At 50.1% G+C, this 23,883-nt stretch overlaps 1 protein-coding gene across 1 annotated transcript in view; it reads right to left on the reverse strand.

Moving 5' to 3' along the window:
* Positions 1 to 23,883, reverse strand: part of rerea (arginine-glutamic acid dipeptide (RE) repeats a) — a 126,408-nt gene that overhangs the window by 65,956 nt on the left and 36,569 nt on the right. The window contains 1 exon segment of the mRNA XM_048241607.1: positions 21,906 to 21,976. Coding sequence (XP_048097564.1) covers positions 21,906 to 21,976 — 71 coding nt within the window.

The following is a 23,883-nucleotide window of genomic DNA, read 5'->3' on the forward strand; positions in this document are numbered from 1 at the left end:
AGCTAAAGCCAATATGAGCCCAGTCAACATGAGCTGCTACAAAGTATGTGTGCATATACACACACACACTGCAGCAGAGCCTCAATTCCACTCTGAGAAACGCGACAGATGGAGACGGCAGATCCAGTTACAACGGCTCACTCACACTCTCCTCCTCTCCACTTCCCTCCACTCCTCTCCCTTCATCTCGCTCATTTTTTCTTTCGGTGAAATCTCTTATCTGAAAGCACACTGGTCTTGTAATAAGCCCTGGAGAGGCAGCTGGGAGTGAGGCCGAGTGGGGAGGAGAGGAGGAGGAGGAGAGGAGAGGAGATGAGGCGAGTGGGGTGATGGGGCCGCCACTAGACTTCGTACGAGGATTAAAAAGCTGTGGAGTGGCCCCGGTATGCTCGAGCCGCTGGCCGCATTCTTCAGCCCACCCTCCAGGGGGGGTCAGCACGGGGTTACTAGCTCCTTGAGGCCTCTCAGTGAGTAACACAACCTCACACACCAGAGTGAGTGTGAGTGAGTATGTGAGAGAGTGTGAGTGCGTGAGAGCATGTCTCTCAGGCAAACCAGGGGCCTCTACACAAAATGTCAAGAACAGAGAGAAATGTGAAAGGGTGCAACGCTAGTTTTTGCAGCCTTAATGTGTTCTTTTGCCCCACTGCCCCCCACATCCCATGTCTGGTGTTAAAGAGAAGGTCCGAGTCAGTGATGTAAAACACACGCCGGGGCTGGAGGTCGCCTTTACTGCACTTCCTGAGTTTGAGTCAGTGGAGACTGCTCATTAGGACAGCCAGATGACTCAGAGGGGAGAGAGAGGCTCTGGGTGTGAGAGTGTGTGTGTGAGGAAAGCATGTTAGTATGCTGTCAGTCACAGACTGAGGGGAAGATGATGAAAACTGAACAGCAGGACAGCTAATCGAGAGAGTGAAAAGTGTAAAGTGTGTGTTAGAGGAGAAAGAAAGAGAGAGAGAGAGAGAGAGAGAGAGAGAGGAGAGAGAGAGAGAGAGAGATAGAGAGAAAGAGAGAGGGAAAGAGAGAGAAAGAGATTGGTAGCTGAGTAGACAGGCTGGAGTCTAGAGGACTAAGGGGCTTTTCAGGGGTCTAATATGCCCCTGTGCACTAAGCATGACTGGTTGGCTGATCCTGGCAGCGGTGGGCAGAGGCATCCAGCCATGCCAGAAGCCTGGGAGACAGAGGTGGGTGTGTGTGTGTGTGTGTGTGTGTGTGTGCTGGCGGGGTGGGGAGAGGGATTGGCAAAAGGGCAGGAAATGGGCACACGTCTTGGTTAAGCCACAGCTAATCGATGAGCCCGCTCCGTCAAAGTGTGAACCTGAGCTGGTGCTTAAAACCGCCAGGAGGTATTGGATGCCGGTGCCAGACACACACACACACACACACACACACACAGCCCAGAGGAGGATCCAAACCCACCTGGAACAATGGGCTTTGTTGAGGCAGCTCTGCCTACCTCTTGCTCTCGCTCTCTCTCTCGGGGTCTAATTGCTGGGGTGACTGTGCCATGTCGGGTGATTATTTGATTGGGCTGATTACAGTGCTCACCTTACACTGGCAGAGCAAAGGCACAGAGCGAGAGCTGGCATCAGAAACTGTGTGTGTGTGTGTGTGTGTGTGTGTGTGTGTGTGTGTGTGTGTGTGTGTGTCTCTCTCCAGTGGGGGCAGGCGAACGAAGGCATGTTTGGGGAAGAGGGCGGAGAGGTGAGATGTCTGAGCAGCTCTAGGGGCTTTATGTAACAGCTGCTGTTTGCGACTCTGTGAGTGTGTGTGTGTGTGTGTTTGTGCGCGAGTGTCTGTACTAGACGGGCTCTTTCTGCCTCAGCGTTGCGCTGGCTGGCTGGCTTACTCGAGTGGAAGGCCAGCTGATGGGAATATTTATGAACTAGCACAAGAAAATAATACACTCACACACAGAGGAGGAGGAAAGAGCGAGTGAACTGCAGGAGACCGAGAAAGAGAGGAGGGAAGGAGGGAGAGAGGGAGGCAGATAGGAATAAGAAAGAGGGGGAGAGAGAGAGAGAGAGAGAGAGAGAGAGAGAGAGAGAGAGAGAGAGAGAGAGAGAGAGAGAGCAGTGAATGCAGGCCGGTGTGTTATGAAAATACCTCTCCTCACTTGCTCAAGGTGACCTCACCTTAGCCGTGATGCAATAACATCTAGTGCCGCTTCGCATGAAAGCTCAGCTGCACAGACACCCACATTTACAAGCACTGCCTGCAGCTGGTGCACACACGCACACACACACACTCACACACTCACACACTCACACACTCACACACTCACACACTCACACACTCACCTGGGAAGAAAATGAAAAAAGGCTCTTAAGCACATTTGTACAATGCTGCATTGTTCGAAAAGCAGCTGAAAATGCACATTAGTGGTAATGACAGCATGGGTTCTGTCTGCAAGGGTTGCAGTGTATGTCTCTGTGTGTGTGTGTGTGTGTGTGTGTGTGTGTGTGTGTGTGTGTGTGTGTGTGTGTGTGTGTATGTGTGTATATATCTCTACGTTCAGTCATACACACACACGGACGTCTAGACAGTCAGGAAGAGGCAGCCTCTGCAGCATAAGGCCAGCCCCACCCTCTGGCAGGCCCCTAGGTGGGAAGGTAAACACACGCAGGATGGAGAGGCAGAGACAGAGCGCACACACACACACTCTCTGACACAGAACATCTCTCTTCCCTTGTATCAAAACACATGGTTATTTATCAGTGCCTCCTGCATGTTTAAAACTTAACGAGACAGAGACAGAGAGAGAGAGAGAGGGGGGAGTGTGTTTTACATAATGGCTCTTGATCTGAGACTGACCCCAAAGGAGCTGTAAGGAGAATGGCTGCAGGGAGCTGCTTATCTCTTTTTCTCTTTTGCAATGCAGGGAGAGAGGGAGAGAAAGAGGGAGAGAGAGAGAGAGAGAGAGAGAGAATGAGAGACAGAGACCAGGGAAAAGAAAGGAAAGAGAGAGCAAGGCATAAAAGAGAGAGAGGTAAGGCATGACAGAGAGAGATAGGGAGGGAGGGATCAAGCGAGGGAGAGAGTGGCTGAGAGGCTAACCCGTCTGCCCTCACCTCCTCCTGAGTTAATTATACAAAACAGTGTACAATCTCTCACACACACACACAGATCACCCTGGCATCAGATAAAAGGCGAGAGCATGTGTATGCGCACAAACACACATACACCACTCAAGTCTAAATCATACACGCGATTGTGACGCACCACCTGAGGGGACACAAAGAGACAGCAGCCGACGCACACAAACATCTCTCTCTCTCCCTCTCTCTCTGCTGAAGACACATCAAAGCATCAAAGCAGCCACCACCACTGATGTTTACAGCCGTGCGGAAATGAAAGGCACACACACACTATTACCTCTTCCATTCCATCCTCACAAACCTCTCTCCCCTTCACAATATACACTGCCAGGGAAGCAAAAGGATTTGGTTGCAGACAGGGGAATTACTTGCATGGGCTCACACCGTCGGAGGGGGGGGATAGAGCAGCAGGAGGATGGAGGGATGGCGAGTGGCAGCAGAGGGAGGAGAGGAGATGAGGGAGGTAAAAAAAAAAAAAAAGAGGTCTGCGTTTCAGGGGGTGAGGGGTCAAGGCTGTCTCTGCCTGTGCCTGCCTGCGGTCTCCTTACAGTTTGCCATCGCCAAGCCCTCCATTACCACACACACCTACCTACACTCTCTCTCTCACACACACTACTGTGCTCCCTCACATACAGAGACTATGCTACCTCCCACAGACTAGTATACTCTCTGATGCAAACATATGTGACAGGAGAACAGTAGTGTATATTTGAGATTATGACTGTACCCAGAACAGTACTGCCTGGCCGACGTCCTCTGCAAGGTGAAGGCCAAGACTCGCGCACGTGAGTGGGAACACGCACACACACACACACACACAGGCAGTGCACGGCACTCAACCGGCAGCAACCGGCTCACCTCCTTTTTATAGAGTACCTGCAGAGGGCTGCCAGATAAGAGCTGAGGTCAATCTAATTAGATGTAATGGGCTGCAGCAAACACAGACTCTCTCTCTCTCTCTCTCACACACACACGTAATCTCCCTCACTTATGTACAGAGACTGATTTTCCATTCAGCAGTCTCAAATGGCTACAAGAGCATATGGTCAAAACACTGAGGCAGGAGAAAGGTAGAGCAGAAAAAGACATTTAATTTGTAGTCTTTTATACAGGCTACAGTAGCTAGACATGGCTTTCTGATTATGCTACCATTGACATTGGTGTGTGTGTGTGTGGTGTTGACAGGGTGAAGGGATGTCTGCTGTCTCTTGGGCTCAGGCACATCACTCATAGCACCATCTCAACCACACACTCAGCACCTTAGAGAGAGAGAGAGAGAGAGAGAGAGAGAGAGAGAGAGAGAGAGAGAGAGAGAGAGAGAGAGAGAGAGAGAGAGAGAGAGAGAGAGAGAGAGAGAGAGAGAGAGGAAAGGGAGTTGGAGAGATGCTGAGAGAGAATAAAAATGAGAGAATCAACCAGAAAGAGAGAAGGGGAGATAGAGAGAGAGGAGAGAGAAGAGGCAGAGGGAAGGAGAGAGCCGGAGATGGGCAAGTAGGAGGAGGAGGAGGAGGAGGAGGAGGAGCATGTATAATGCATGATGGAGCGGAGCGGTGCGGTGGGGAATGGGCTATGGTTATTAATGGCACTCAGTGCTGTATGGCTGGCCATCGTTAGCATGGCATCCAGTAAATTATAAACTCCCTGCTCCTCACACCAGCCCAATCACAGCCAGGAGAGCCCAGGAGCCTTGCGCTCGGGTGGGCTCGCTCAGAGAGAGTGTGTGTGTCTGTGTGTGTCACGACAATGTAACCCTGGCAATGTGCTGGCTGATTGACAAGCGCTAAGTGTTTGTTTGTGCTCGCCGGCTGGAGATTTCCATCCATTTGCACAGCCCCTCCCCCTGCTTCTGTTTTCGCTTCCCTCCTCCTCCACCTCCTTTCCTCCTCCTTTTTTCTCCCCCTTTGCCTTCCTCATCACCCCTTTTCTTTTCACCTCCCCTCCCTCTTCCCATCTCTTTCTCTCCCCTCTCTCTCCCTCCATCCTGGTCCCCTGCAAATGACTCCAGAGCAGAATCTGAGGAGATTTTCCACACCGCTGCTGTGAGATCGATTCCACTCTCCGCCCCCCCCCTTCCCCCTTCTCCCTGGCATCGATCGGCCCGCTCTCTCCCCGAGACAGGCGTTATGAATGATTGCATAGCGCTCACACACACACGCTCTCTACCTCTCTCGCTCGCTCACCCCCTCTTCATGCACGGCCATGCACACCAAGCATGTCTATATACACCCGCCCTCACAGATTGGGATTTGTCAAACACTGCCATGTTGTGTAAATATGTATGTGTGCCTTTATGTGCATACGAGCTAGTGGGTCTCCGGGAACTATATGTGTGTGTTGCGTATGCGTATGAGTGCACGTATACTGTGTGCGTGAGTGGACGTGTATATAAACGTATTTGTATTCATATACGGGTGCAGGCTGTGCAGTCATGGTTGGTTGGGTAATGTGCCTAACACTCCACACACACACACACACACACACACACACACACACACACACACACAGAAAGCTCCGTTTGTCTCTCCCAGGGAGCTGCTACAAAACTGCCAGAAGAAGAAAAAAAAAAGGAAAGGGAGCGCACGCGGCGAGCCTGCAGATCCCCTTTTCAGTCCGGCAGTTCTGTTTGGTCTGCAGGGGCTTCCTCCTCCAGCACAGGGGCCTAGCCCAGCCCAGCACAGCTCCGCACAGCCCAGCACAGCCCAGCCCAGCTCCGCACAGCTCCACTCCAGCAGGAGCAGCTGGGGCGGGTGGAGGCTGAGGGAGGCGTGCGGTGGGGTGGGGTGCGGTGCGGTGCGGTGCGGCGGAGTCGACATGCGTGTCAGGGCAGCAGACACGGCCCTGGCCCAACGGCTTCATTAGACGGCCCCAGATAGAGAGATGGGTCCCGGGAAAAACAGAGAGGCAGAGACACCGCCAAAGCGCACACACACACACAATATTGAGTGTGTTTGAGTGAGACGGTGAGAAAAAGAAAGATAGGAGGAGGGAAAAAAAGAAAAACAAAAGGCATCTCTTTCTTCCTCTCACTCCACACTCTCATCATCGTCCCTTTCAGCTGCTGCCTGCCTCGTCTGCTCCCCTTCCCATCATGCCTTGCAGCCGCGCCGTCTCCTACGCTCTGATTGCCATGATGTTCTTTCTCTCCCTCTGTGCCGCCTGCCTTTCTCGCTTCCTCCACACCACATTCCTTCGACAGCCCAACTCATCTATCAGGAATTCCGCCAGACCGCACTGGCCAGATCACGCCCAACCTCTTGAGGATGGGGTGGGTGGGGTGTGTGTGTGTGTGTGTGTGTGTGTGTGTCTGTGTGTGTGTGTGTGACAGAGGGGACACCGTGGCGGGGTGTGACAGGCATACAGGACGCGTAAGTGTCACCACCAGGGCCCGATGGTAATCTCCATGGTTACCTCTTAATTTTTCTCCAATTAGACGCTCAGGCTCATCTGGAGCGGAGGGCATGAGTGAGCGACTGATGAGAGGGTCTGCGTGCCGCAAATAGCCTGACCGCCACATTGCCAGGGATAATGGCCCGCTTGAGCGTACGACAGACCTGATCGAGCGTGTGTGTGTGTGCGCGTGTGCGTTCGGTGGTTTGTTTGTGTCTATGTGAGGGAGCATCATGGTTGTTTGACAAAAACATGTGTAGTGGCGTGCACAATTTATGTTTGGGCACTATGCAGACAAGATGAATGGGGTGTGTCACTGTGCATGTGTGTGTGTGTGTGGGTAAATCTCTCTTAAATCTCTTATTTACTCTAAGCAGCTTTCACTACTCAAGCCACCTCCGTTTGGCTAAAGCCATTACCCTGCACCACCGGGCTAAAGAGAAGTAGCAGTAGCAACGCAAAGGAGTAGTAACCATATGCTACGGCCAATGTAACCAACCAAGGGGCCATAAGAGCCGCCGTCCCCTGCTATCGCTTTGGCATTTAAATGCCACATGCAGGCACTGGATACTTCACACCTAATTAGCTTGCTAAAGCTAGCTCACCGCGTTCAAAGCACACAAGCCCCTTAAGAATTTGTGCAACATCTCAGTGAGACTCCATGAGGCAGGAAGTTGGAGTGAGGCTGGGGTCATGGGCTAAAATAGCGTAGACAAAACAATAGAGTTTGTCATAACACTAGTAGTTATAGCCATGCTTCCAGCCTTCAGTTGGGTTCCTCTATTAAAGCACAATCCATTTGCAATCTCCTTTTCCTCCCTCTTTCCCACTCCAACATCAAATAGTCCATGAGGACTATGTACACACACACACACACACACACACACACACACCTCCCCAGTCTGACAAAGGGAACTTCCAGTGGTCTGAGAAACACAAAGGAGAAAGCGAGCGAGTCCATTTATTTCTTTCAGCAGTGTACTGTGTGTATGTGTGTGTATATACACATGTTTATTTTTTGTTCCCTTAAAGCGTCACTGCTAAAGTGCCTTTAAAAAAGAAAAAAAAAAAAAAAAAAAAAAAAAGAACACAAAAGAAAAGAAAGTCAATACGGTAAAGAGGTAAGTGTTATTAAAATGCCTGCAGAGTGCCGGGGGGGGGGGGGGGGTGGCTCACTGGAGGGCACGGGCGGCGGAGACGAAGACAACGGCTTTTTTTTTTCTTCTTTTTTTATTAGCATTACTTAAAGCAGGCGTAGGGAAAACAAAGCGCTGCGCGGCACCGCCGCAGACTGTGCTGACTGACGCATTAATTACACGCCAGTGCCGTGACCCCCTCCTCAGACACCCTCGCTGCCTCGAACGGAAGACTGCTTATTAGGGGAGTGCTAGTACAGGAGGTAGCAAATGAAAGAGGCGACAATTGTCGTGTTAAAAAAGGGGACGTCTTGCTCCTGGAGAAGGTGGGGTTTTTTTTTTGGGGGGGTTGTCACTCCGTGACCTGTGAAACATAACGTATTGGTGAGATGCTGGAGGCTCACTACACTCAGCTGAGGTGGCTTTGGGTTTATAAGGCGGTGCGCAGCAGAGCAGTGGACGTGAAAAAGAGGCAAAAAAAAAAAAAAAAAAAAAAAAACACTGCGCGTCATGTCCTAGCCACATCTGTCTCCACACCCTCGCTCAAGACGAGGCCACGCATTTGGGAAAATAACAGAGCAGATATGTGTGATCCAGGCCTCCTAACACACACACACACACAAACACACACACACACACACACACACACACACACACCGAAGGCTGTCAGGCTGCATCAAAATCGATCACGTCCCAACGCGTCAAGCGCCAGCGTTGACGGCTGTGGCTGCTTTTCCTGGAGGAGGAAGGAAGGTGGTGGGGGGGATAAGATCACCGCTGCAACGCCAACGAAGTGAGCCCCTTAGACCTTAACGACGGTAACTGTCGGTATACACTCATGCAATATTGATGAGGACCTCCAGCTTGGAGTTACAGTTGACACAAATCTCCATTTGCCAGCTTTCAGAGATGCTTTTTCTCTCCAAGGGAGCACTCACGTATGGATATGTTCAATCAAATCCTCATGTGATTGAGTGGCTGGCATTTTCTTAGCAGCAGTACTGGCAGACACCGAGGCACTAGCCCAAAGGCACAATCTATAACAGTCGGAGGTATATTAGCTTCAGACATGACGGCAAAGACATCTGCCGGCATGCATGCATGCAATCACCACACACACACACAATACTGAAATGAAATTCAGCAGTTGTGTAAGATGGAGGCAAGGCTGTGCAATGCAAACATTTCTGAGTGGCACAGCAGACAGCAAGGGAGCACACATGTCATACTGACGAGTTAAGCCTTCTACAAACACACACACACAAAAACACAAGTGTCAATCAGTCTGTCAGATGGAGGACTCTCTCCCTCTCTCACACACGCTTCCGTAAGGGGCCTCTAGCTAACAAACACTGTGTTAAAAAAAATAACACTAGGAAGATGGCCTCAATTTCACCACACTCATAATGTGCGTGTGCGACTGACTGCGTCTGTGTGTAGCAGGTTGATTGACTGGCCGACATTTATGGACAGAATACTCATCAAAAGCCATGATAGAAAGACTACCAGAAGCAAGTGTTCAGAATGGATTTTTTTTTTTGCCATTTTGGCAATATCACAAATTCAAAGCATAAAACGTGCCGAGCCAATGTTGCCCAGTAACGCTACTGGCTATTAATGAGCCACAATGTTGACCTGTGTATCGACCAGACTTGGCTGTGTTAGGCCACAGATTTACTTCCAACCCAAGGCCAGACAATAGAGGAGCCTTCAGAAATCCTGAAGGAAAAAAAAAAAGATGGGAAACGAGGAGGGGAAAAAAAAGTACAGCACAGAGATCTGTTCCCTCTCGATCGCTTCATCTTCAGGCCATAAAGAGTTACTGTCCCACAAATGGCCGGGGCCTTACCGGCGTGTATAAACGGGGCATGTTAAGTTCGATAGCGCCTTTGACTGGCCTCACTGCTCCAGCACTCACTGAGGCGGCCGTCTCCTGAGGGCATGAGGCAGCAGCCCTGCTGCGGCTGAACACTGCCTCCACTGATGCCTCTCAGAGACACGGCACTCAAACAACCATCCACAGAAATGGATGGGGTTGGTTCGGAAGGCCAATATGGCAGTTGTCTACACATGCCCTGCCACCTTCCTGTAATGTCAGTAACCAACTGCATTTTTTATGTCTCCCTAACGTATGCCTCTCCATTCATTTGAATGAAAATAGCTGCTCAAAATAACTGACTAAAGCGTGTTACCAAGGCCACCGAGTGGGGGGAATGCGCTCCATCAGCAGAGACTCAGACACGGGCTGGGTGAGGGTCATGGCCAGGCTTTGAACAGGGCAAAGGGCAAACTATAGAATGGCAACTTCATACACTAACTAAGGGCTTGGAGCCATCAGAAGAGGTGTACACATGCGTACACTAGCCTATACGGCTAGCTAATAATGGGGTTCTGAGCTTGTGAAAGAGCACATTACACAACTTCATAAACAATCACATGATTAAGTTGGAATACTGAAGAGGGACAGGGTCTTTCAAATGAGTCTTTTAAAAGCAAGTAGCATAGGCTGCTTGTTAGGGGATTTCAGGGCAAGTTTCCCTGGTTTGTTTGAGACAGAGGGCGTCAAGGCAAATTCATTTAATCAAACAAGTGAATAAGCATTTAAGAATAAATAGGAATTTGACTGGGAGCTGGAAAGCTAGTTGAGGAAAAAAAAAATCAATTAAGATAATGCTTCCTATAATTGCCAGGAGGCAATGGGGGGCTTGCCCCTCCCTTCATCTCAACACTCATTTCCTGGGATGAGAGAAAAAAAAAAAAAAAAAAAGCGTGTTCTAGAAGTGTGTGATTTTTTTCCTCCACAAAAAAAGGGACAGGAGCTAACAACAGAATTAGTCTCATCCATGCACAGGCAAGGATGTGTTCACTGAAGCTAGAGAGGAGACGAAAACAAAGAGCGAGAAATAGAAAAACAAATCAAAACAAATCAATGGTCCGCCGCTTTCTCTCCCGTCAATGCAAAGAGAAGTGAAATGTCTACCAGGGTGGCGTGTTGTGCGTCATAATGGCATAACGGCCAGAGGGATGAATGGATCGATTCAGAGCGAGTGGAGACTTGTGAGCCTCAACACGACACCGTCACAGACGCAAACCCCTTTCTCCCTGGGTGAAACCGGAGCTGCAGAGAACGTGCTTGTTCCAGCGGCAAGGAGTATACTGGGAGAGCAAGGGGATTTTCAAGAGAGGAGTGCGTGTGTGTTGGGAGGAACAGAAGAAGGGAGAGGTGAGAAGGGCAGGGGAGGGATATTTTTTTTTCAGGTCCCTTACACAGTTCCACGGATGGGTTATACAGGGGGTAATGAAGCTTGTCTGTGTAAGCAGAGCTGTGGGGGCGGCGCACAGACACACACACACACAGACACACAAACACACTAGTGGTCCCTGTAAATGCTAGTGTGCCTGCACTGGAGCACAGCTGCAGTGCCTTGGCCCTGTGATCCATTCACTACGACAGGCAAGCAAACATCATTTAGACTCGCCCATCACGCAGGCATGCAACGCCACGCCAGCCAACGCCACTCCACAGCAGCAACACGAACAGAGAGAGAGAGAGAAGAGAGAGAGAAAAGAGAAAGAGAAAGAAAGAGAGAGAGAGAGAGAGAGAGAGAGAGAGAGAGAGAGAGAGAGAGAGAGAGAGAGAGAAATAAAACCAGCTATGGAGGAATAAAAACAGTACTGCCTGGTTCTGAAGACACAAAGAGAGAACTGAATTAGACACTGAATTAGTCTAGTCTTCTATTCTTTACACTCCCTTCCAGTAGAAACCTCATTCACTCAGTTAAGCAGAGCAGGCGGTGTAGTCTGCACGTCTGCAGAGATCTCTCAGCCAGGCTAAGAGCCCACTCCCTGACACGGCTACACTGCACAGGCCACCAGAGCCCATTCGTCTACAGCGCTCCTGCACCTCTTCAAACAGCTTGACCCGTGTGTGTGTGTGTGTGTAGGTTTCGTTTTTCCTCCCTCTCTCACACGGCTCTTGTGTGGGGGCTAATTTGCCACATGTGTTCTGTGTGAGGATGCCTGCCCGTGTCTTGGCAAGTAGGAACCCGACCTCTGCACGTCTCCACTTCCCCCCTTTCTTCCTCCCTCCCTCCCTCCCTCGCTCTCTCCTTCGCCCATCCTCCCTCACTTCTCTTTATTGGCCATGTCACACTTTGGAAAAGCTGGAAATTACACAGCACCCAGCAGTGCCCCAATGGTCACACTCTACACACACAGAGAGAGAGAGAGAGAGAGAGAGAGAGAGAGAGAGAGAGAGAGAGAGAGAGAGAGAGAGAGAGAGAGAGAGAGAGAGAGAGAGAGAGAGAGAGAGAGAGAGAGAGAGAGAGAGAGAGCGCAATATGGCGTGAAGTCCACTCTTCCTCACCTAAGGGGAGCATGAGTGAGCTTGAGGAGGATGCTTGTGGCGATGTGCGGCGATCTTGATCGCGATTCCACCGATACCCAAAGCAAAGCCAAGCTGTGCAGGCCACGCCAAGCCAAGCAAAGCGGTGTGGTGGAACCAGGGAGGCTTCTGAGCAATTATCAACAATAAAGTCCACATTTGATGGCAAGAGACATCTGGGGTTTTTAAAGAAGCATGACCGAAATAAACATTAACTTGCTTTTTGGGGCCTTGTTTTGTGAAGCAATGGTGAAAGCAGCCGACGAGAAGTGAAAAGGACAACCGAAGAAACCTGCTTCCTGAGTTCCATCTCGATTCCTTTACCATATGTGAGTGTGTGTCAGAGGGGCCGCGTCATTCTAAAGCCTAGCATGGAAACTTTGGTTTGGTAATTAAAGTCTCAGCCATTTAACACTGCACAATGGCTGCTTTTAATTACTCACTTGCTGCAAACAGCCATCTTCCGGTGTGTGTGTGTGTGTGTGTGTGTGTGTGTGTGTGTGTATCTGTTACATTTTTATTTTTCCCTTCTTCCTCACTGGAGTGTTTCAGGGACGACATCAAACGCACACCACAAAAAGATAACGGGAGTTTGGTTTATTTTATTTTTTTTCCTCCATCTTTTTTTAAAGAGATAAAAACCAAAGGCAGCTGAATGCTTGGTGCTCGGTGACTGCGAGCCTCAGATGTTTAGTGAAGACATCAGAGGAGCCAATTTGCCTGTGTTGTGCCCGCCCCCCCACACACCTTCCTCCCCAGTGCAGACCCCCCACACACACACACACACCTTCCTCCCCAGTGAAGACACACACACACACACACACACACACACTCCTCCCCAGTGCCCCCTACCCAGAATAAAAAACGCCGCTGTGGCACCACTGAATATTTCAGCAACCTGAAGACGAGGACTGAGCAAAACCATCAGGGGGAATGAAGCTCGAACCAGCCCCCCCACAAAGCCCTCTCCCCAGGCTGACTTCAGATAGGAGCGGAGGAGAAGAGAGCAGAGGAGTGGAGGGTAGGAAGGAAGGAGAGAGGAGAGGGAGGAGGAGGAGGCAAACTGGGGATAAAGAAAGCGCAGAGGAGTAAGGCAGGCAGTTTTAATAATTCAGCTTGCCAAGGATGAGGTGAGGGGGGATAATTAAGACAACGTTGTCTCGTGCACGCCACTCCCACCCTGCCCCCACCCGGTCAACAACCCCCCAACGAGAATGTAATCACCGCCAACCGCTTTGTGATGACCTCACACCTCCATTTTCATTGCCCCAGATCGGCTCGCTTGTTCTAGCTCAGCGCCTCTCTGTTCTCTCCATCATTCTTCTCCGCCACCGCAAACAGCCCCTCCTCCCCTTCCACCCTGCCTATGACCATGTCCCTGTGCAGCGCCATACAGCCATGATGGCCACCTATTCACACGACCTGAGCCCTTAAAAGGAAGGCAGCAGAGGAAGCGAGAGGAGGAAAAGGCAGAGGGGGGGAGGGGGGGGAGAGAGAGAGAGGGAGAGAGAGAGAGAGAGAGAGATGCTGAGAAGAGAGATAATCTAGCGAGACAAAGGCAAGGACTTTTTTGATTTGCTCCTGATTGCCTTAGTGAAGTGCTGTGTGTAGCAAGGCTGCATCTGGATGTGTGTGTGTGTGTGTGCGTGCGTGCGTGCGTGCGTGCGTGTGTTTTGCAGAGTGCTATTCTACACACTGATTTGTGCGGCTTTATTTATTCAGGGCCGTGCCCATGTGTGCAATCAATCTAAACACCTACAAAGACACAGACACACCCGGGAAGTATCATGTGTAACATGCTTTTTTTTTTTGAGAAAATGGTTGAAAATGCTCCGAACAGACAAAAATGACACAATGACAGTTCAAGCTGTCTCTAGCCCTCACCCCCCCCCACTGCTCTGGAAGAATGCCCATTTGGAGACAGCAGCTGCTGCAGCATGGTCTGTGTGTCACAGTAAATTGCTAAGCACCTAATGTCATTACATCCCTGGGCAGAAATGCTTCCCTTCAACGGAATCTGAAGAGCACTGGAGGGGGACAGAAAAAGATGGAATGAAAATGGGAGAGAGAGAGAGAGAGAGAGAGAGAGAGAGAGAGGGAGGGAGAGAGAGCGAGCGAGCGAGCAAGAGAGGTGTGGGGGAGTGCTGGTGGAGAGAGACGTGAAGCCTAATAACTGTCTCGGTGATAATCCAAACGCCCATTAAAGTTTAGGGCAGATTGAGTTACTGTGCCGCCTGGGCTAATAAGGCTTTCCACTCCGAGCCGATGGAAATAACAATGTCTCATCGCTGGGAACTCAGACAGGCGTTTCGAAAACCAAATTAATAACGAAAAAACATTCCTCATGTGTTCACGAAAAAAAAGAAAACACCGCAAGACCAAACAAAATAAAACAAAGGAGAAGCTACAGAGTACAAAACGCAGGACAGGCTTCAAAGTGTGAGGCTGCAACGCCATCTTGGCTCCTGCCTGGTGGTCTTTGTCTCAGCGCCGGGTGCTGAAAGCCAGGCGGAGGGGGGAGCCATTTTGAGCGGAGCTTCCTGGGAAACGCAGGGCGACAACCTTGCGTCTGACAGCAGGTTGTTGGCGCCGAGCCCGAGGGGGACATACAGTAACCGTGTGCTTGTGTGTTCCTACTCCGTGTGTGTGAGACGCTGTCTGCGTGTGTGTGTGCATGTGTGTGTGAGTGAGTGACTGTGTGTGTGTGTGTGTGTGTGTGTGTGAGTGTGTGTGTGCAGATGTGTGCAGCCACTACTTGCGAGCAGCCAAACACCTTTCCATATTTATGCATGCAAATCTGCCCTGTTCATTTCCACAGGCTGAATGCTCACTGGAATAGGAGACGAGGAGGAGGGAAAGACAGGGAAGGAGAGAAAGAGAGAGAGAGACACACACACACACACACACTCAGGGTCTTAATGACTGCAGGCTCTGTAGTAAAGATGGCAGCGGCTGCTGCTCAGCTCAATAAATATTAACAAGAGCTGCGACTGATGGCAGTGCTCACTGATCCATAATTGCATTTCAAAATGTTCCAGCGAGAGAGAGAGCGAGAGAGAGAGAGAGAGAGAGAGAGAGAGAGAGAGAGAGAGAGAGAGAGAGAGAGAGAGAGAGAGAGAGAGAGAGAGAGAGAGAGAGAGAGAGAGAGAAAGAAAGAAAGAAAGAAAGAAAGAAAGAAAGAAAGAAAGAGAGAGAGAGAGAGAAGAGAGAGAGATAGATAGATAGATAGATAGATAGATAGATAGATAGATAGATAGAGAGAGAGAGAGAGAGAGAGAGAGAGAGAGAGAGGGGAGCCACATGAAGGATGATGAGTGGGTGAGGGAGAGATGGATCGAGAGAGAAGAAAGGTGGGGAAAAAAGACAGACACAACATGTTCAAGTGAGCTGGCGAACGGCTGCAAACGCCTCACACACATGCGGTGCGATCACTGCAGAGATTTCAGCACTGGCCTCGCTTGCCGCGACACGCCATCCGGCCCATTACAGCCATAGCATTACACATCCGTCACAAAACCGCCGCTTCTGTGCACTCACAATTAAAGAGCCAGAGATGGGGCTGGAAATCTGAGGTTGTTTACCCTCAAATGAGCGGAACATTAGGGCGTCATGAAAGAGTGTGACTGTTGATGTCAGCCGCCTCCACACCCACACCGGGGGCTCTGTCTGGAAGCTGGGGTAGAGATGCTAACGCTAATCGCTAAGTGAGTTCACTATAAACAAAAGTCAATTCTGTTATCTCTGTTCACACTCACTTTAATGTCAGTGGTTATCGGTTAAAATGTTTGCTTTAAAAAAACAATAATAATAATAATAATAATAATAATAATAATAATAATAATAATAATATATTATTATAATAATGTAATATAATAATGTCAGTAGTCTGAAAGGACTGGCTGCAATACACTTTTGACAGCAGTGAAAAACTATGAACTACACGAAGATGTACTGTGCTGTGCTGAGCTATTGTGCTCTAAAGATGACGACAACCAACATAGGTAAAGAAAAAGGAAGAAAAAAACCCTTAAATGTTCTTTTCACTCGTTCACATCCCATTAGCTTAAACTAAGCAAACCTGTCCAGGTTCCTCATTAATGCAGGTAAGGGAGGTAGGTAGGAAAACACTCTACTAACAGACTGCATGCAAGTCCCATCAGCCTCGCCTGAGTCCCCTCTGTATGGGCTTGTTCACCACACACATTATGCACATATATTTGCATCTTTATCAAACCCATTTCTTTTAATTAAGGCTCGGAATCATGAGCTTTTCAGGGCTCTGTGATAAGCGTTCAAGCCATCGTGAGACAATTACCATTATGCATGCACCAACCTAATGCCATGTTTACTGGACAACGTATCGCCCGCTTCCCCTTTCTGGAGCAGGGCCAACACACACACACACACACACACACAGATGTCGAGTCTACAGACAACAATCAATACCTCATTTTAATTGCCATTTAGTGGCAGGGTAAAAAATGCTGTGAGGCTGTTGGGGGTCAGGGCTGGACAGAGGTAGAGTGCGGTGGGGTGTGGTTGGAGTAGCCTAGCCCCGGCCCCCACCCACCACCATCGTTGGGCTGCCGTTTCCTGTGATTCACCAGCCCCGGCGCGGTTGGCCTGGCACGTCAGCTCCAATCACGCACCCGTGTCAGAAACGGCACTGAGGTGGGGAAATGCGGTGGATGCTAGCTGCCTCTGTTCCAAAAACAACAACATCAAAACTGCACACGCCGCCAAGGCTCTTAACCCTCAGGCTGAGTGATGGACAAAATATCAAGGCGTCAAAAGAATAAAACAGCAAAACAGGTCTCAATTCTGACACTCCTTCAACATTCAGCCTCCGGTAGTGAAAGAAAAACACTTTTCATACCATTGTAAGGCTACATTAGACCACAGATAATGGCAAGTCCCTCATGCAGTTAATTGTATTGTACACCACTTAAATGTCCATAAGCACTGGACTACTGACGTGAGCCATAATGCCCCCTCCACCCCCCAAATCACCACCTCCAGCACAGCACAGCCAGAGGAAAGCCACAGTCAGCCTAATAGAGGCAGAGAAGCACACAGCTGAGGTGGCTTATACCCACAAATTAGTTCAACCCTGGAACAGCCAGGGGTGTGTGTGTGTGTGTGTGTGTGTGTGGGGGTATGGTGCTGTCAGTCAACAGGAACACACTCTCAGAGCCCAACTGGCAGACAGCTGGGACAGACAGAGACAGAGACAGAGGAGGAATAGAGAAGCAAAGATGGAGAGGACGGACAATAGAGGGGGACTGTGAGCTTTGGTGGTGCAGACAGGGGGGTGGGGGTGGGTGAGGGGATGGATGGAGCAGCGATGGATGAGAGATTGGAAAAGGCAATATAAAAGGTTGGTAGGACGGGCACAGGGCTCGTTTGATTTCATAGCATGTCGTCTCCGAGGCTGAAAAAGAGAGAGAGGAAGAGAGAAAGAGAAAGAGAGAGAAAAAGAGGGCGAGGGAGAGAGAGAGAAAAAGAGAGGGCGAGGGAGAGAGAGAGAAAAAGAGAGGGCGAGGGAGAGAGAGAGAGAAAAAGAGAGGGCGAGGGAGAGCTCACCATTCTCACTTCATTTTCTCTCATGCTCGGTCGACAATGTTTCCTGCCAGATGATGTCAACGTGTGTCAAGACATGAGTTTCCTTCACATGTAATGATGAGACAGGGAGAGTGGCTGAGTAAGGGAGGCAGAGAGAAGGAGAAAGGGAGAGAGGGGGGGGGTGGGGGAGGAGAGAGATGGAGTGCTTTATTGGAGAAGTGGAAATATGAAGAGCTGCATGTGTATGTGTGGCTGCCTCAGCGCTGATGGCTCAGGGGTATCAGTCTGGCCTGAGCTGGGCTGGACTGAGCTGCAGTGTGTCCTTGGATATCAGTATGCACCGACAGGCTCCTGCTGCGCGCGCACGACACACACACACACACACACACACACACACACGTCCGGAGCAGCCCAGGATGTGTCAACTCTCCCAATAACGTGAGAGCACATCTTCACACTAACAGCCGAAAGAGTAACCGTGTGAAAGAGAAACACACCTGGGTGTGTTCACACACACACACACACACAAAAGCTTGCCTACCAAAACAACCTGACCACATTGTCTTCAAAACAGGCATTTAACCAAGCCTACTTTCTGACCGCAGACTGAACTGAAGGGAGGAGGGCAGAGAAAGAAAAGAGAAAGGACAGATTAAGAGGGAAAAAGAGAGAGAGAGAGCACCATGGAGCCCACATCCTGTCTGTGCGTCTCTGTGTGTGTGTGAGCGTTGAGGCGTGCCGTAGCAACAGACATACACCTCAGCTTTTGATTCCACTCCATTTGTGCCATCCCTCAGCTGCGATGGCTCCCTCAGAGAGAGAGAGAGAGAGAGAGAGAGAGAGAGAGAGAGAGAGAGAGAGAGAGAGAGAGAGAGAGAGAGAGAGAGAGAGAGAGAGAGAGAGAGAGAGAGAGAGAGAGAGAGACTCTGTGATCTGGCTACTAATCTCAGAGCATAGGAAACATCCCTCTTCTGTCTATCTCTCTCTCTATCCATCAGCTCACTCAGCCCGAGGAGCACAAATAGGGAGGCTTGGATGAGTGAGAGGCTTGCCAATTAACAAAGACGAGCTCTTGGAAATGAGAGCAGGAACGCTGTAATGTGCAGTGTGTGTGTGTGTGTGTGTGGTATGGGGGTGTGTGTGTGTGTGTGCGCGCACACTGTGCATTCTCTCCATTTCATGTTCATATGAAGCATGAACTGTGTAAAATCTTCAATATGAATCACACCGTGTGAGTGCACGTGTGTGTTTTTGTCGTACAAATGGGAGATCACGCGTAATTAATGTGTAATGTGTGTATTCGGTGCATAATGTGTGTGCTGTGCATGAGGCTTGACGTATGTTTGCGTGTGTGTGTGTGCATATGGAGGGTGCAGCGGTGCTGGGTTGAGGCTGACAGGTTTATCCCTCGGTGGGAGAGATTGATGGCTGCCTGCAGATTTTCTACACAGCGCTAATTGGATTCACAGGTCATTACATAAAGTACACGAGTGACGTGGTTTGAAGAGAGGGAGGGGGGGCGAGCGAGGGATGGACAGATAGTGCAAGAGACAGACGGTGAGGAAGAGAGAAATGGCGAGAGAGAGAAATGGCGAGAGAGAGAGAGAGAGGGGATATTGATGAGGTCGTTTTGGTCAGAAGCCACAGTGATTTCCTGCCCACTGTGTACTGGTGAAATGCCCCTCCCTGCCCACAACAACAACAGCAGCGAGCAACAGCGGTGGACGCAGAGGTTAAATAACTCATTGCCTGGTGTGTCAGACTGCAGCAGCGACGGGCTAAAGGCGGCGACATCGACTCTGGTGGCAACAGCCGTAATGATGAGATATTTAATTTCACGGGAGAGAGAGCGAGAGAGAGAGCGAGAGAGAGAGAGCGAGAGAACGAGAGAACGAGAGCAGGGTGAAAGAGAACAGGGTTGCAGAGAAGCAGAGGGAGGGGAGGGAGTGCTTGTTCCTGTGGGAGCTGTGACCATTATGTATCCAATGAATCTACCTTAACATCTGATAGTGATGCAAGCTGAGGGGGGTTAGATCCCCCCCACCCCCGCGCTACCTGCCGATACCCTCATGAGTCATTATTGCCTCTGGAAAGAAGCTTTTAAAAAGGATCCTCAGATCTTCTTTAAAAACGAATCAATTAAACCTGCCAATGGAGAAGACTCCCATCCAGTGGGAGATGAAACAGATAGACAGAGAAGAGAGGGAGAGAGAGGGAGAGAGAGTGGAAGGAAGAGGGTTTAAAAAGAGGAAGAGCAATCGACTCCTCACAATCGTTTGGGTTTCTTTTTCGGGAGGAGACAGATGCTTGTGTCTCCAATTAGGCTGTGTGGTGACAGGCAACAGCGGCGAGGGGGTCGGGGGGTGAGGGACAAGGCCCCCCCTCCCAGCTCGGGATCACCGCGGTCGAGACGCTCGTCGAACATGTGCTGCCGCACCGCTCGACATGCCACCTGACAGCGTCTTGCCACACACACAATTCCCAAACCGTACACACAAACACATATGCGCACACATATGCACACACCTTGAGTTTTAAAAGGATTCTAATGCCTTTGAAACAAGAGCACAAGTAAGCACCCACATCTGAAATGTGCCAGCTTGTAGACGCCTCTTCAGTGAGCACACCGGGAGAGAAGCTGAAGACGGAAGAGACACACACACAAGCGCCCGCGCACACAAACAAAAAAAGATGGGAGTTAAGCTAATGGATATCCCTTGTTTTCTCCCTTGACATTTACCATCAGGCCAAGTAAGACCCCCCTCCCCCCCAGCCACCCGCCCCCTCTTGATCTGCACTTAATCAAGTGCTGGAGATTAGGGTCGGCCGGGACGTTATTGTTTGAGCCCCGGCGAGGGCCTTCCTGCCTGTCTCAGCACTTCTGCCCCGCAATCCGATTAAAGCGCCTCGTCCCTGGCTGGGTCCTGCAGCACCATAACCCCCCCACCCCCACGCACCCCCTGCCAGAGTAGCCCCTCAACTCCTCCCCTACAGCCTCAGCTGTACTCCCTCGTCCAACCTTCAACCCCCCCCCCACCACCAAACACCACTGCTCCCGCCCGCAGCTCCCTTGACCTCCCATCATCACCTTGGATGTTCTGTGTCATTAACGTGGCCTCTTGGGGACCCTGCCCCCCTGGGTCGTGTCCCTCACCCCCAGCCCCTCCCCTCCCCGCCTGCCTATTCCCATCTAAAGCAGCCTCCCCACTAATTGTAACTGCTGTTGTGATTTCAGACCTGCCGTGACAAGCTACTTTAATGACAAAACTACCTCTGTGGGTATATTATAGGGAGGTAAGGAGGGGAGGGGGAGGGATCAGCTCAATGCATGAGTGGCAAGGGAATTAAAAGCGCACTGTTTCCCGTGTCTGACGAGGAGCTATCAAGAGTTAAGATAAACAGGAATCCACCGGCCTAATAAACCAGTTTTAAAATGCCAGTGAGGTTGTGAGGCAATGTGAGGTTCTCACATTGTCAGCTGCCTTGCTCGCTTTGAAGCTTCAAGCTTTTTTTAAATGTGGCTGATTAAAAGAATGTGCTTGAGGTGAAAAGAAAGCGTCTGGGAGAGGAGAATGAAATATTCACACACACACACACACACACACCCCCCCATTCATTACAGAAAGGAGTGAAAATGCATCTCTTCGCCTTGCGTGCATTCCCCCCCCTAATTGATCATTTAGTCAGGTGGGGGAAAAAAGATAGAGGAGAAATGAAAGAGATGACACTAACGCTGAGGTTTAGCTGTAGCTTGTTTGAGGTCTCTTCCCTTAAGGTCTTGTAACAGACCTCCCTTTTATATTGTGCGTATGGCTCGCTCTATAAAGCCTAGCCTGCTGCAATTCACAGAGATCGTTTTTTTCCTCTCCCTCTCAGCTCCGATAGTGCCCTTTAGAGTATCCAGGCTGGTTTTACACATTTCAGTGATTTTTACTGTCTCCAACACAAACATTAATCTCGTCAACACACACCTGGGTTAGGTCCACACACAAATACATACACACACACACAATCGCAGGCAATTACCCCACATCAAAGCTGTGTTTGATCCTGCTTTCACAGCACTTATGGAAATAAATAAGACAACAAACACGGAGGCCAGTGGGCTGATAAGGTCAGCAGTGATGAAGCCCAGGCTCGGGGCGAGGCAGAGAGAGACGGAGAGAGAGAGGGAGAGAGAGAGGGGAGGGAGGGAGGGAGGGAGGGAGGGAGGGAGAGAGAGAGAGAGAGAGAGAGAGAGAGAGAGAGAGAGAGAGAGAGAGAGAGAGAGAGAGAGAGAGAGAGAGAGAGAGAGAGAGAGAAAGAGAAAGAGAGGAATAGAAATCCACTTGCACTCACCAGCTTAAAATCCTGAATGCTACAGATGAAGTAGGGTGTGTTGGGTCGACGGCTCTCAATGTACACACAGTCTGAAAGACAAGAACAGGCCAACAGATTAATACCGTGCTCATGCAAATGCTAGTCACTCCACACAATTACATGTATACATACACACCATAATAAAACATTCACATATTGTCTGTACTCTTGGTGAGATTTAGTATTGGCTTAGTACTTCCCAACTGATGATCAGGACATAGGGCATTTGGTAACCGCGTAGAAGACATTTGGTCTCAGTTTACGTTTAAGGGAGGTTAAGCTGTGAGGGTGCAGGGCAGCCTGCTCTGCTGCGTCCATCAATCTATCTGTGTAGACACCAGGTTGAGATTGTCTCGGTGACACTACAGGGAGAGGAGTTGGACTGCTTTAAAACTCTGTGGCCTGTTGTGCACTTCAACTGGAATGTGAGTAATAGGATTAGGGCGCTTTGGAGCAGGCCTGGCCTGTCTCTCCAGAACAAACATCAAGGGCGGCCCACGGGGACCCACAGACAGAGAAAAAGAGAGAGAGAGAGAGAGAGAGAGAGAGAGAGAGAGAGAGAGAGAGAGAGAGAGAGAGAGAGAGAGAGAGAGAGAGAGAGAGAGAGAGAGAGAGAGAGAGAGAGACAGAGAGACAGAGCGAGAGAGAGACAGGCAGGGAGAGAGACAGGCAGAGAGAGAGGGGTGAAAGCAAGGGAACAACTAGTGAGAGAAAGGAAGAAGATGGAGGCAGGGAAGGGAAGTAGAGAAACAGACACACACTGGGAGAGGTGGAGTGCGTGGGCACACAGTAAAGAGTAGGTAAAAGAAAAAAAGAGTGAACGAGAGAGAGAGAGAGAGAGAGAGAGAGAGAGAGAGAGAGAGAGAGAGAGAGAGAGTGCAAAAGAGAGAGAGAGAGCGAAGCAAGCGTCCCACGGAGAGCACCAGAGGCACAGGGAGAGAGAGGGCATTGTCAGAAACGCGGCCCGCCGTGCTGAACACAGTGCCTGGGCTGCGTGGGTGGGTGCGGTGGCAAAGTGGCAGCACAGGCTGCTCTTCAAAAGCGACGCCAAACGGTAACGCAGGAGGAGGCCTGGCACAAAGGCAGGTCGGTAAACGCTCCAAACTGCCTGGACACTCTCCCCCAAGTGCACCCCCCCCCACCCCCAATCCTTTGTCAAACGCTTTTCAACTTCTCCACTTTGAAAAAATTGCATAACCTCACCAGCGCCATGCCAGGGACACACTGTGTGTGTGTGTGTGTGTGTGTGTGTGTGTGTGTGTGTGTGTGTGTGTGTGTGTGTGTGTGTGATCCATGGCTGCATCCTCTCATTCAGAGCCGGGAGTTGCTAAATTGAATGTGACTAGTGGTATGGCCAGGTCGTGAACCCTCATCTCCTTAACAAAAACATTCACGCTACCAAGGACAAAAACAGACAGGCACTTCTGCTTCTCACACACACACACACACATCCTGTCCTTTGCAGCCAACATCAAGCACACAACACTGCTAAATGGAAATATCATTTTCTCTCTCTCCCTCTCGAATCCCCTACTCTCCTCTCTTAACACCGAAGGGGCTCTGAGGATTCCCATGCTTCACTTACAAAGAGAAGAGACACACTTTTTCCCTCTGAGGTAACAGTTTTCACATTTAAAGAGCAGCCACATGAGGGAAAAAGAACAGAAACAAGCCCTGATACAGACAGAGCGAGAGCGAGAGCGAGAGAGAGAGAGAGAGAGAGAGAGAGAGAGAGAGAGAGAGAGAGAGAGAGAGAGAGAGAGAGAGAGAGAGAGAGATGCTGGGCTGTGCTCCGACCATCTCACAGATAAAATCTTATTTACACTGAAGCATGAGCCTCTCGTCTGAGGACACGTCTGCTTTGATCACGCAAAATGTGTTTGGAACACAAAGCAGTGTGAGTGCAGCCATTCCCTGACTGGATTTTCTCCCTCTCACTCTCTCCCTCCCCCCTTTC

This window comes from Alosa alosa, chromosome 4, assembly GCF_017589495.1.
Source record: "Alosa alosa isolate M-15738 ecotype Scorff River chromosome 4, AALO_Geno_1.1, whole genome shotgun sequence".
NCBI classification, from domain to species: Eukaryota; Metazoa; Chordata; class Actinopteri; order Clupeiformes; family Clupeidae; genus Alosa; species Alosa alosa.